Below are 14,597 nucleotides of genomic sequence, written 5' to 3' on the forward strand. Positions count from 1 at the left end.
ATCTTAACCTTAATAAATTTTTATACCAAATAAACATTGTTAAACTAATAATACTAAATATTTTTAAATGATTAATGTAACATTTGTGATTTCATCTTAACATATCACATAAACTTTATTTTAGGTTTAAAATATGTTAAAACTAAACTAAGTTGAATTTGTCTTGAATGCATAAAATTGAACAAATTAGACACAAATCTGTTTTTGAGTGTAAAGTAAAGTGTTTTTAAACAGTTTTCCTCTGAGCTTCATGAGGGGATTAAAAAAGTTCAAGTGACTCAAGAGAAACTTCTTTCAGGAGAAATCAAAGTTTTTATGTCAAAGTGTTTCAGGTGAGGAAAGAAGTTTTTCTATGGTTTAGTTTCTGCAGATTCTGTTTTTAAAGCTTCAGCTGAAAGTAATAGAAAACATGACGAAGTCAAGCTTCACCTCTTTAGATGGACAAGTGTTGAGACGTCAGAGGATCCAGCAGCCTGGTGGACTCTGAAAGGCTTCATGTCCTCCAGAACTGGATGAGAGCTCCTCTAAGACCTGATGACTCCTCTGAGCTGAAGGTCTAAGGTCTACATTCAGTCCTCAGCTGCTGATAAAGTGTCCTCTCTGCAGCTCAACCTTCAACTTCACCTCAAATATTTTCTAAGTTCTTTATTTATTTATTTTTTTGTAAAAATGGTCAAATTTTAAAAGATAAATGCGCACAGAGTACATTACTTTTTGTATTGAGTGATAGCTCAGAGGGATAAGAAAGAGACTAGAGCTCAGCAGGTTGCAGGTTCAAGTCCTGCTCCCTCAAGGGTTTAGTTAAGGTTTTTGCCMYTTTTAAAGCTAAAGGCAGTAAGACACCTCCTGGGATCGAACCTGYAACCTTTAGATTACAGTAGTAGCCAGTCTTCTTACTGGCTGCGCCACACTTTCTTCTARTTRTAAYGCYTTTTTTTWAAACTTGTCTCTTGTTTTTGGATTTTYGGACGTCGGGACGACTCGACTGTCCGAGGATTGAAAGTTTGAGAGAAAAACCTTCATCTGAGTCACTTCAGAGGCTCAGGAGGTCCTGAAACATCAGAGCTGAACTTCAGGATCTGCTTCACTCAGGAGACCAGAACCTCCTCAGAACTCATCCTCTGAACTTYGAGCTGCTCTTCAGGAACATTCAGCTTTTACACATCAGCTGTGAAGCTCCTGAATCCTGCTTTCAGAAAACTGCAGCTTTTATTTCCAACAAACTCAGGCAGAGTTAGGAAACGTTGACTCTTTGTTTGTTGAACGTTTCAGATTCACTGAACCAAGGATGCAGCACTAGGTTTGTGGCAAAAATCGACAGAAGAAGAAATAACAGACTCAATAGTTGAAAAATGCACATTAATTAGATCACAGTGGTTCAGTGTTTAGGCAGCATTTTATCATAGATAATATATTTGTATTTATATATGAGAACTAACCTATTTATACKTGTATAAAGTAGAGGTTTAAACAAATAAGTGTTTGAGTCAAACCCATAAATTAGAGGTCATTCAAGCTTATCGTTAACAGATTTTAGTACCACTGTATTTTAAACATACTTATAAATATAAATATACTAGCATCTATTCCAATTTTGTGCCCTAAATGTTATTCTAAGTATAACTCATCTTTTACTAAATATAAAAATATTCAAGATTTACATTTTAACAGAAGCTCTCAGAGAGAAAACATATAAACTCCATATAAGCACTACAAAATGTTTAGATTCATTTAAAATCAAAGTTGTCTGTTAAAAATATACATTGACTGAAATTCATCACAAATTTAAATAAAAATAAAAGAAACTCAGTTTTTTTACATACTTTATTCACACCAGTTAATACGACAAAAACTCAAGAAGAATAATATTYAGTGGGAATTGTGTTTTAATAGTTGCTGCAGTAAACCAAAAGTTGTAATCTTTTATCAAAGCACTTTTTCAAAATGACTTTTTTTTATCTTTAAATTCAAATTAACTGATTATATAAAGAAAAAAACAAACAAACATGCCTGAGAAACCTCTAGAAAATTCAGATTTTGAGTTCATCAGTCCTTCATGCTGGTTAACCTCAGACATTAAAGTAGGGACTTTGAAAAAAATATTCAAACTTAATTTAGAGCTATTTTTCCTCATAAGGTTCTATGTACTGATTCCAAAACGGTTGTTTKTTTTTTTTAAATCAGACCACCCAATAATTATTTAGAGGGTGAAGTTTGAAAATTAGGAAGCGAGTGCAGCATTACTTCCATTACACCATAAAAACAACCGCAGAGCCCTGTAGACATAGAGTAGGGATGTGGATACATTTTTAATCCTACACCAATATTAAATCTGACAGCAGATTCCAAAAGAACATTTCAAACCATACAAAATAACAACAAAATCATGTGATTATCTCAAGTATGATGAGGGAAGTTATTGATGTTTGTTTAGTTGAAATCAGCTCGTTTTCTTGTTCACAGCAGAACCAATGGGGCCTTTGTGACCATTTCACCTTGTTTTCTGTTTTTGCTCATAACTTCCTGAGTGTTCAAGATATCGCCATGAAATTTTAGGGAAAAATTCACATTCTGGTTTTTGTAGGAAGCACCTTGTATCCTAAAAAACTAATAAAAAACTTAAGAATAGCCTATTCAAAAGTAGCAGAAAAGGTATAAAATAACATTACAAGGCAAACTGTAGCATCAAATCAAATTAATGTGTCTTAGAAAGTAAGGAAATTAAAACAATTTAAAAACCATGTGGACATCTGTTTTGTAAACAAAGCTCCTCAACCAATGGCAGCGTGTTAAATGTGTCAAGTGACGAAGACGAGCATCAAAACACTTTGCAACAAGCGCTATTCGTGATTTTAAAAAACATACTTCGTCGTTTCAAATCATTATCAAATTTGGAACAAGGGCAGATAAAATAATGTTCTTCATGGCAGCTTATCTATTTAAGGGGTCACTAGAAAAACTCAGGTGATTTACTTTGATCCTCTTTTCAAAAAATTGTCTCTTCAAAAAACGCATAAACAAAAATTAAAAACTCGACGACGAGGCTGTAGCTAACTACCTGACGGCAGCCCGATTTGTTGAAATTCGTAGAAATAACGAAGCAGGAGGAAATTACAAGCAAACGCACCGAGCAGCCTTGCAAAATCTGGTCACAGCAGTTTGGGAAGAAAATGGCTGCAGCTGCTGACGAAGTGTCAACATCCCTACATACAGCGTCACAGTTTCACAGCAATTTTTCAAACCGAAGCAGAAAACAAATTAGAAAAAACATTTAGAAAGATTTCAAAAGGACATGCAGAGGTCTAAGCATTAACTTGACCCCACGCACTGCCGGGGTCGTTCAATACATTTATCAAAGCGCCTAATTAAAGGTGGAGAAACTGGGTTTGAGTCCTGCCTGCAGAACCACCACCAAGCATCCCAGCTGACGAGGCCATGTCTCCTCCCTGATGTCCACATCAGAGACTTTTGTTGTCCAAACAGCAGCACCTTGAATATTACTGCTCCTGAGCCACAGAGCTGCTGTTTCAGGTCCAACATGTGGAAAAACGTCTCCTCTAAACATTAATCATCTCTCTGATCTAATGACCAAAGGCTGAGCAGAAACAAAATATCTTCAAAAACCAAGAACCTTCAGCAAACGAACTCTGATCAAATGATCTTCAGATCTGGAAGCTTTCAGAGAAATCTCCTTCAGAACACCTGAGCACATGAGGAGGTTCTAGAGTCCAAATCAATCGTCTCAAAGTGAAGTTGCCCAAATGCTGCAGGTGCTCCCATTCAACCAAACTGTCAAACAGGAAGTAGAGGAATCCAGAYACATTTATAGGGGCGGGACTTAGATAGGGCAGTGTCAATCAGGCTGACTGATGCTGTTATAGGAAATGTTTCATCTGGACTTTTAGATCAGCTTAAACCATCCATCCCTGTGAAACACACATAAATATCACCTTGTATGATGAGTGCTGACTTTTACCTTTCATTAATAACTTTTCTGTCTTTGTTCACTGCATCGGTTTGATTTTCCGATCTGGTCTGTTGAACAGGCGCAGCCCTCCACATTCACAGCTCGTCTCTGGTTGACGTGGAGTGGCTGGTGAAAAATGTCACCTACAGACCTCACTGTTACGTCTGCTTCACCTGGGACAACTCGGTCCGCTTCCTGTTCTCAGACCGCCAGCCCTTTCCCCGATGGGACTGCTTCTACTGGCAGCTGCTGGAGACGTTAAGAGCCAAAACGGGAGACTGCACAGAATTCGATAACGGGTCAGTTCAGCACGTTCAGATAAACAAATACGAGAACGTATCCCTGAAGTGTTTGTTTTTGGGTGGTTTTCAGTTTAATCCAGCACCTAACGCTGTTTACTGAGGATCCAGAGGGTGAATACCCAAACCAGGATGTGGTGTGGGAGAAGTTTGAGAAGGCCTTTGTTGCCGCCGCTGGGCTGGTCACCCATGCTCCTGTGCTGAGGGACTACTACTACCAGGGCTTAGAGGAGCTTCACAAAGACAACATCATGTACCTGGAAGTGAGGAGTGGTCTGTCAAAGGTTTGTGTTCTCTCCCTTCTTTAGACCTCAGTTTCTGGATTTTTGACAAACGTCCTTTTTCGTTCTCCTCGAATGTAAACCTCGCAGACGTACGAGCTTGACGGGACCGTTCACGATAAGAGCTGGACTCTGAGCTTGTTTCAGGAAGTTACAGAGAAGTTTAGAAAGGATCATCCAGACTTCCTTGGTGCGCAGATCATAATTTCTGTCCACAGGTAAGATTTCATCAGAGCAGAATTTAAAACTGTAGCTGCTAAATTTAACAAATCCCAAAATAAAACGTACTGTATTTATTGTTAATATTGATTCATTTGTTTATTATTGTGTGAATGCTTTGTAGCATTCACACAATTGAGATCATTTGATTTTCTGTACGTTTTTTGGTACGCAACTTTTTCCACAATTTTTGTGCAATTTCAACAATTCATTTGTCAAAACGTTCAGCTACTTCAGGACCTTCTGGCTATGACTTTTGGTATTTCAGCTTTTTATACTTTCTTAGCAATTTCACTTTTTCGGCCACATTTTTCCCAATGAAAATTAATGTTAAATGTTTTAAGGATGTTTTCAACATCCTTAAAATCCTTCAAAAAGTTCTAAATCTTTACAACACCTTACCTTTTGTTCTGGTTCTGCTCTTTTTAACTTTCCTGTGCTAATTTTAGCTTTTTTGCTATTTTAGCTATTTTCTGCATCTTTCTTCTATTCGTCTGCTGTTTTCTTTTGTTTGTGCTTCTTTCTGCTAATTTGAGCAATTTCTGCTTCTTCCAGTTGCTTTCTGCTATATTCAGCTATTTGCTGCAATGTTAGCTAATGTTCAGCTGTTATGGCTTTTATAAGCCAAACATACATTTTGGTGGATGTTTCTGTTGTGTTCTACTTAGTTTAGCAAACTTGTGCTTTTTGCTTTCTTGTGCTAATTTTAAAATATTGCAGCTACGTTTTAGCTGTTTTACTGCACATTTTGGCTGATTAAGCTATTTTACAACAAATTGCCACTTTTCTGTACTTTTTTGCTTTTTTTCTGCTAACTTGACTTTAACCCCTTTTAACTGGGTGCTGATTTTAACTTGTGTCTGCTAACTTTAGCTTGTTTTTATGCTAATTTAGCATTTTTGTTGCTTTTTCTGCTATTATTCAGCTCCTTTTTCCTTCTAAGTTAAACTTTTTTCTGCCTCTTTCCACTTTTCAAAATGATTAAYGGTTTTGCTATCAAATCTTTTCAGCTCCATTTCAGCAGCTTTCAGCAGAAGCCATAGCATTTTTGCAGGAAATGCAATTTCTCTAGTTATTATTTCATGTTTGAGAGGCATTCATTGTCAGTTTGAGTCATAAACAGTTTGTTCCTTTTTATTGCCTAGACAGAGGAAATTCCCCCAAATAATACAGCTGGATGACTTTAATTATCCACTTTTCCTTTAACACTGGTCGCCTCCAGAAATTGTTCCCCATGGTTGTTTTGATGAACTCAACAAATATGGCCGAACATGATTGCTAAAAGATGACTAACTTTTATGAGTCTTGGGTCATGAGGTGGAGTGTGACCAAAATAATTCATTAAATTTAGGAGCAGAATGTAATTTATTTTAATAAAAAAATGAATACTCTGCTTTAAGATTCCATTGCTATTTAAATGTTTTTTTTTAATGAAACTTTGTTAGAGATGGATGGTGTTTAGTGTTTGTTTTCTTCAGGGCTCTGAGTGTATCTGAGGTCAGAGCAGCTGTAAAAGAGGCCATCCAGCTGAAACGGGACTTTCCAGACGTGGTTGCTGGATTTGATTTGGTAAGAAGTGATTTGTTACTATAATTCTTTGCTGTAAAGATGCACAGTTTCAATTTGAAAAGTCTGGATTGTTTGAACTCATCTCTAGTGTGACGGATGGTTTCCAGGTTGGCAGGGAGAACGTTGGCAGGAGTCTGTGGGACTTCAGGGAGGCGCTCTCTCTGCCGGCTGAGCTGGGTGCATCGCTGCCGTACTTCTTTCACGCCGGGGAGACGGGTGGGCGGATCAGAATCTTCAAATACGCACTAAGATTCAAGAAAGGGGAAAAAAAAAACAACGTTGCATTTGTTTTGTACGCAGACGACGAAGGCACGGACGTGGATCAAAACATTCTCGATGCTCTGCTCTTCAACACCTCACGGATCGGACACGGCTACGCTTTGCCTCACCACCCCCTCGCCAAGGAGCTGTCCAGGAACAGAAACATCGCTGTAGAGCTGTGCCCCATCTCCAACCAGGTGATGTTTTACCTCCAATAAATGATAAAACACCTCRTATTTTAAAGCATCTGYCTGACCTTTGACCTGCAGGTGCTGATGCTGATCTCAGATCTGAGGAACCACCCTGCAGCTGTGCTGATGTCAGAGGGACACCCGATGGTGGTCAGCTCCGACGACCCGTCTCTGTTCGGCACGTCGGGTCTCTCCTACGAYTTTTATGAAGCTTTTGTCGGAATCGGAGGACTGAAGGCGAACCTGGGTACTCTGAAAGAGCTGGCTGTCAACTCCATCAGGTCAGAAACAGCTTTTTCTATTTGTTTTTAACTGATTAGTGCGCCATCTTACAAAAAACAATCAGACAGCCATTTTCTCTAAAAAAAATATAAAAATCACGGGCCATAATGGAACACTTTCGATTGTATTCATTCATGTTTAGACATGGTTAGGAAAATCTATTAGGTTAAGTGTAAAAAAATAGATACATACAATACTTTCATATTTTAGTTATTTTTTACATAATATTTGAACAGCATGGGCTTTACGTAGTAAAAACACTGCAAAGACAGATTCAAGATGTTTACACCTCAGTCAGTTTTACAGATACAGAGCTAATATTTTGTGTGTTACTATTTGAAACACATTCAAGGTTTTTGTTTAAAATTTTAGCATTATTTAATTGAGCAGATTTTATAGATCTTAACATAATAATTAGATGTACATTTACAGTAGATTCTTTGGAGTCAGTTTGGTTGGAGGGTTAGAATCTTCATTTTGTTGTTATTTAAGGCAATACATGCCTGAGTTAAAGCTGTTTTGGTCAAATCTTGGGGAAAAAAATAAAAAATGCAAGGTCTTGTTTGTGTTGGGAACATTTGTTTTTGCTCATCTTTCAAAAGTTTTAAACAAAAACCTACACAATCTGTTCCTAGCTACTACCAAATTTTACTTCAGTGTCTAAAACTGAGCTGCAGCCATCTTGAATTATCACCTGCCTTTCATGGCGGAGGGCAAACCATTCTCAGACAGAATCCTAAGATTGCAATACTTGTAGTCCTTGGACATCATAGCTTGGTTTGTAGAAACATTTGCTGCTACAGGAAGACAAACCTGCAATTTATTATTTAGAGCGAGCACAAATAAGTCAATATATGTACATACATGCCTTCAAAATGGTAATATGGCCATTGTCCCGCAAAAGAATATCCACAGTTTAAATATAGTTAATTCAATGCAAAGCAATAAAAAAATAACATTAATTTCTCTCACGTTTCTCCTGCCCACAGGTACAGCTCGCTGCCAGCTCATCTACAGAACGCCGGGCTCCACATGTGGCAGAACAAATGGGACACCTTTATCTCTGATAATTCATGACAGCCAAATCACAAGAGATCCTGTTTGACTTGAATAATATTTATGAAATTATTAAAGCAAATTCTCCAAAGGACTTTTTTTGAAGAAAAAAAAGTTACTGCCTTGGATTTTCTGTGTCTAAATCATGACATGACAAGTTTGGAAGTATCTTGCTAGAAAAAAAAACAAAATTTATTAATTTCATCCCTTGTTTGGCTCAATGTGCAGCGATGTCGTTGATGATGTGTTGGATCTTCCACCTCTGACCGCTGCACTGCTGAACAACCAGTTTGAAATAACCGTCCTCACCCATGGTAATTTCTAAACATCTCTTCGTCTCTCTGTTCTGGATAGGTCCTCCCTAAGAAAGAAATCTCATTTGAACCTTTTCCTTCCACAAAATGAATAAATAAGTAAATAAATAACATTTACTCTGGTTTGTAGTTGGAAAAGTGTTTACCTGCTTAAAATTCCACAACATGTGAAATTTCTTCTGCTGGGCCACGTTGCACTCGTGAAGTCTGGGGATGTCGCCCGACCCAGGGTCCACCAGGCAGTTGTTGCTCTCGTATTTGTGAGATTTGATTCCGCCGACGTAAAGTTCCCCATTGGTAACAWAACAGTGCTGCAACACAGAATAATAAATCACTTAAAGACAATAAAAGAAAAAGAAAGTCTGCTGTGAATCTCTGAACACACCTGATTAGAGAGGAAGTGACATCTGTAAACTATAGGAGAGTCAGCAGGCATAGGTCCTCGATCCACACACAGATCTGGCTGCAGGTCGTTAATCAGCTGACAATAAACACAACACTTAAATACATACACTAACAGGCATTAGGGTTAGCACCTCATTGTCACGTTTTAGGTAATGTTTTATGGGCACATTTCTGAAATAATAAATTGCGCGAGTAAGAAACTTTGTAGCTGAGACTTTGCAACCAAAATAACTGGGTGCAAAACAAGCTCAAGGCCTATTTCCCCCCCTTAATTATTATGTATTAAGTGAAAAGGGGAGATTTACCCGTGCTAAAATATGCAAACAGCTCAGTATTTCAATTCACAGTTTTACTCTATTTTGAGTATGTGGAAAATTCATGGCAAAAACATAAGCCCAACCCTATATGTTTTGTGACGTAAGCCCAAGGAAGTTCGTAAGATGAATTAATTTAACAGTAAACTCTAAGCAAAGTATGTTAAAAGCATGGCAGATATTTACAATCCAAGCTGGACTTACGGCTCCATATCCAAACAGGTTCTGTAGTGGTTCCAGCAGGGGGTAAACATTATCCAGGTACCACCGAAACGGCCGACACTTCAGCCTCTCTCTCAGCTTCTTCCGCTCCGTCACATCTCCGATGTCTATCCCATGATTCTGTTGGAAAAAAGATACAAAAATCCACTTTTCATGATTAGGAACTTCAGTTTTTTGCCATCTTAAACAACATCAGGTTACATTTAATAAGAGAATTAAACTCTTGTTACTATTACTGAACGTCCAGTCGTACCCCTATGGGGAGGTTCCAAGAGATTTCAACGTTGTATTTGTACTCATCCAGCCACACCTCTGCCGCCCTTAGGGCATTACGTCTTACAGTGGTTTCCAGGTCATGAGCATAGGGCTTCTTGTATCGTTCAATGTGGGCAATTTTAGAGCAAGGTATAATTTCTATGCTGCCTCCACACAGCCACACCTGTAAAAACACAACAATTACTGGTTGGACAAATGTTTATTTTACACTACTAAACTATGTGGTCAGAWTTATTAATTATTAAAAAGTAATAAGAAAAATTAATGTTAAAAAAATTAATGAATAAAAATACCACATACTGTAGTAAGATGTCCAAAATGATCAAAAATATCACATTTACACGTGGACAAAGTTGTTGGTACCCTTCGTTTAATGAAATAAAACACCACAATGGTCACAGAAATAACTTGAATCTGACAAAAGTAATAATAAATAAAAATTCTATAAAAATCAAATGAAAGTCAAAGACAGTTTTACTATAGTTTTACTACAGTTTTACTGTAGTAAACCGTCCGAAATACCTACGACTACCATGTTGTGAGTTCTCCAAACTAATATAATWTAGTACCAGTAAGTCATTTTTCATCATTTTAGAAGTTTGAAATTTTGCAATTTGTCACAAAAATTCATTTTGAAAAATTTACACATAAAAATAAACAAACACATTTTCACAAACATACAAATATGTACTATACATATACATACATTCAACAAAAAAATACACATTTAACTTTGACCATCTAAAAGACCTTTAAATAGTATTTGTTTTATAGTAATGTAGGAAAAATATGCGTTGTTCAAAATGGTATGTCCGAATAAACAGAAATCCAACTGGATTTCTTGTCAAAACTTTATTTTCAATCTTCTGACTCCAATCAGGTTCACAGTACAGCACACAGGCCTCAGTGTAAGACCTTAACCTAAATCAAAACAAAACACTGGAGCCTTGCTGTAAAGCAGAGACTCTTCACACACACAGACAACTTCTTTTTACTAAAATAATGAATTGAGTTTATAATGTTCATCTCTTCCTGGTTACACCCATGGGGGTATTACCTTTTACGTCAGACGTCAGAACATAACTCATTTTGTTTAGACTAAAGAAAGAACACATGATAAGACGCATCAACTCTTTGTCTGCTTTAACTTAAAGACTGAGATAATCAGAAAGTATAAAATACAATACTGCATGTAATATTCAATTAATTAGTYACACAATTTCCTTCAGTAGGATCTGAATTTTTTTATATAATTTATTATTAAAATTTATCTATAAGTACACACAGACAAACACCGACATATACAGTGGGGTGCGAAGGTTTGGGCAGCCTTGTTAATTTTCCTGATTTACCTTTATAATTTATTGATTATTTGGATAAAAAAATCAGTTAAATATATCATGTAGGGGACAAACACAGTGATATTTCAGAAGAGAAATGAAGTTTATATGATTTACAGAAAGTGTGCAATAATTGGTTAAACAAAATTAGGCAGGTGCATAAATTTGGGCACCGAAAAATAAACATTCACTCAATATTTAGTAGATCCTCTTTTTTTTTTGCAAAAACAACAGCCTCTAAACACTTCCTATAGCTTCTAATAAGAGTCTGGATTGTGGCTGAAGGTATTTTAGACCATTCTTCTCTACAAAACATCTCTAGTTCATTCAGGTTTGATGGTTTCTGAGCATGGACAGCTCTCTTTAAGTGACACYACAGATTTTCAATAATATTCAGGTCTGAGGACTGAGATGGCCATTCCAGAACGTTGTACTTGTTCCTCTGCATGAAAGCTTTTGTAGATTTTGAGCAGTGTTTAGGGTCGTTGTCTTGTTGGAAGATGCAGCCCCGGCTTCAGCAGCTTCAGCTTTGTCACTGATTCCTGGACATTGGTCTCCAGAATCTGCTGATATTGATTGGAATCCATGCGTCCCTCAACTTTAACAGGATTCCCAGTCCCTGTACTGGCCACACAGCCCCACAGCATGATGGAACCACCACATTTTACTGTAGGTAGCAGGTGTTTTTCTTGGAGTGCTGTATTCTTTTTCCTCCATGCATAACGGCCCTTGTTCTGCCCAAATAACTCTATTTTAGTTTCATCAGTCCACAGCACCTTATTCCAAAATGAAGCTGGCTTGTCCAAATGTGMTTTAGCATACCTCAAGCTGCTCTGTTTGTGATGTGGGTGGAGAAAAGGCTTCCTCTGCATCACTCTCCCATACAGCATMTCCTTGTGTAAAGTGTGCTGAATAGTTGAATGATGCACAGTGACTCCATCAGCAGCAAGATGATGTTATAGGTCAGGGGTGTCAAACTCCAGTCCTCGAGGGCCGCTATCCTGCATGTTTTAGAGGTTTTCCAGCTCCAACACACCTGATTCAGTGATTGAATTAACTCTTCAAATTGGGCAGAAGCCTGTTAATCACCCAGCGATCAAAATCAGGTGTGTTGGAGCAAGAAAACCTCTAAAACATGCAGGATAGCGGCCCTCGAGGACAGGAGTTTGACACCCCTGTTATAGGTCTTTGGTGCTGGTCTGTGGGTTGACTCTGACTGTTCTCAACATCCTTCACTTCTGTTTATTGGAGATTTTTCTTGGTCTGCCACTTTGAGCCTTGACTTGAACAGTGCCTGTGGTCCTCCATTTTCTCCCAATGTTTCTCACAGTGGAGTCTGAAAGCTGAAATCTCTCCTTCCCCTAAACCATGACGGTGAACAATCTTTGTTTTCAGCTCATTTGAAAKTTGTTWTGAGACTCCCATGCTGCCACTCTAAAGAGAAGATGCAAAGAGGAGAAAAACTTACAATTGCCTCCCTTAAATACCCTTTCTCAGAATTGGAGTCACCAGTATATGGAGCTCAAGGGTCACTGAACTTACCAAACCAAATTTAAGTTCCAATGATTCGTTCTAAAGGTTTTGAAATCAATAAAATGCCAACAGTGCCCAAATTTATGCACCTGCCTAATTTTGTTTCACCAATTATTGCACACTTTCTGTAAATCATATCAATTTCATTTCACTTCTCAAATATCACTGTTTGTCTCCTATATGATATATTTTACTGATTTCTTTTATTCAAACAATCAATAATTTATAAAGGTAAATCAGGAAAATCAACAAGGCTGCCCAAACTTTCGCACCCCACTGTATGTACTATACCTATGCAAAAACATTTATTCACAAGAACAAACACATTAAAAAATACACAAGTACATACAAAACTCACATTTACATACTTATGTAGACACACTTTTTATATTTATTATTATTACTATTTTATTTAACAGGCTGCTGTGACTGCATGTAATAACTGCATTCTAGCAGATGTTACAAATCTTCACATAAAGCAACAAGTGTAAAAATGGCAATAATACTTCAAAGTTAATGTAGACTATGTAGACCCAATTCTACATAGGTTTAGCTGTCCATGTTCATTATTTTTGTTGAATAACTTCTTCAAGAATATGTATTTAGTTTTGTCATAGACATAGTTAAGAACAAAAAAGTGTTTTTAGAAAAAAAGCGTGCATGCTGCTCTAGGAATTCTTACCCGGATGCCAAGCTCCACATTTTCACCTCCGTATATCTTCATTCCACTGTCAAGACTTCCAATCTCTCCAAAGAACTTGCGATCAGCAACAAGGATCCCCATGATGGAGGGGCTCCTGGTTAGACCATCAGGAAAAAGAAGAAAAGTAAAGTATAGCATATCACACTGGATAAACTTCAGAGCTGAAAACACAATATTTTCTTTTTCTTCATAAGGAGCTTGATCTACACAAGCCAAAAACCTTCTTTTATTTGGCATTTTGTCAAACTCTTCCCTCTAAGAGTAAAAGGGTTTTACCATAATCTGGTTTATTTCTGGGTAATCTTATGAAAGTGGCTCTTACTTGCCAGGGAGTGACTCGTCCTTTAAGGCGTACCACTCGGGTCTGAAGAGCTCGTACATGCACCATAGAGCCCAGTTGAAGCCATGAGCGCTAGTTGTGTAAGGAGTGAGTGTCAAGTCATCAAAGTTGACTTTGTCAAAAACTGGGGTCAGTATCACAGTGCGGTCCTCCTTGATCCGAGCCAACAAAGGCTCTGCCCTGCACACACACAGGCATGTTGACTCACACTGTAGCTGTGAAGTGTTTGTTTTGACATCTGCAGCCAACATTAAGCCGCATTCCTCCGTTTGCTCAGCACTTGAACCCACCATTGCACATGGACTTCTATGTGAGCATCCAAGACGGCCACCACGTCTCCTACAGCCGACTTCCAGCCCGACAGTCTGGCCTGAGTCAGACCGAGCTGCTCCGAGTGCCGCACCCTCTTCATCAGGCCTGGATGCTTCTCGTGGACGGAGTCGATGTATTCGTCCAGTTTCCCCATTAAATCCTCTGGAGAAATGAAAACATGTTTAACACAAGAAGCTGAGGCATGGATTCAGTTTAGTTTGGCTTCAGGCAAGGGCGGAGTGGGTAATCGGGACAATCGGGACGAATCCCGCTGGGCCGGATCATTTTTCCTATTTTAGTGCAAACCTTTAATTAGGGCAAAACATTGTTTTTTAGCATGTCTCCTAATTCGCTGGCAAGAATACAAACCCCTAACTCTCATTTAAAAACCAGGAAGGTGTAAAAGATGAAACGAACCGTTGGTGCTGTGATCGTCCACCAGGATTATTTCCTGCAGTAGCCTGGCGGGCGTCTTATCGATGATGCTGCGGACGGCCCGCTTGATGATGGACAGAGCTTCGTCCAGGTAGATCACCACCACGCTGAGGGAGGGCAGGTCCTCCGGGTACCTTTTCTCTGCACATCTGAAACAAATCAGAAGGCGTTTACGCAATAATTTCAGCTTGAAATGGAAAGTCTGAAACAAAAATTCAACAGTGGTAAAAGATGAGCAAACGATTGTTTTTTGTTTTTTATTTTCATGATATATATAT

General features: G+C 38.1%; 2 protein-coding genes across 2 annotated transcripts in view; one reads left to right on the plus strand and one right to left on the minus strand.

Moving 5' to 3' along the window:
• The window catches only part of ada2b (adenosine deaminase 2b), a 9,373-nt gene extending 1,154 nt beyond the window's left edge, over positions 1-8,219 (plus strand). Inside the window, exons 3-10 of the mRNA XM_014004246.1 lie at positions 4,047-4,266; positions 4,340-4,550; positions 4,638-4,765; positions 6,245-6,335; positions 6,443-6,551; positions 6,636-6,793; positions 6,866-7,068; positions 8,059-8,219. Of these exons, the coding sequence (XP_013859700.1) occupies positions 4,047-4,266; positions 4,340-4,550; positions 4,638-4,765; positions 6,245-6,335; positions 6,443-6,551; positions 6,636-6,793; positions 6,866-7,068; positions 8,059-8,146 (1,208 nt within the window). The 3' untranslated portion in view covers positions 8,147-8,219. The remainder of the gene's footprint in view (positions 1-4,046; positions 4,267-4,339; positions 4,551-4,637; positions 4,766-6,244; positions 6,336-6,442; positions 6,552-6,635; positions 6,794-6,865; positions 7,069-8,058) is intronic.
• A 97-nt stretch (positions 8,220-8,316) lies between these two features.
• The window catches only part of LOC106514806 (probable polypeptide N-acetylgalactosaminyltransferase 8), a gene marked incomplete in the record, with an annotated part of 9,934 nt that continues 3,653 nt past the window's right edge, over positions 8,317-14,597 (minus strand). Inside the window, 9 exon segments of the mRNA XM_014004245.1 lie at positions 8,317-8,486; positions 8,586-8,750; positions 8,825-8,920; positions 9,363-9,500; positions 9,634-9,819; positions 13,212-13,326; positions 13,555-13,752; positions 13,863-14,046; positions 14,302-14,468. Of these exon segments, the coding sequence (XP_013859699.1) occupies positions 8,343-8,486; positions 8,586-8,750; positions 8,825-8,920; positions 9,363-9,500; positions 9,634-9,819; positions 13,212-13,326; positions 13,555-13,752; positions 13,863-14,046; positions 14,302-14,468 (1,393 nt within the window).

Source organism: Austrofundulus limnaeus, unplaced genomic scaffold, assembly GCF_001266775.1.
Source record: "Austrofundulus limnaeus strain Quisiro unplaced genomic scaffold, Austrofundulus_limnaeus-1.0 Scaffold22, whole genome shotgun sequence".
NCBI lineage: Eukaryota > Metazoa > Chordata > Actinopteri > Cyprinodontiformes > Rivulidae > Austrofundulus > Austrofundulus limnaeus.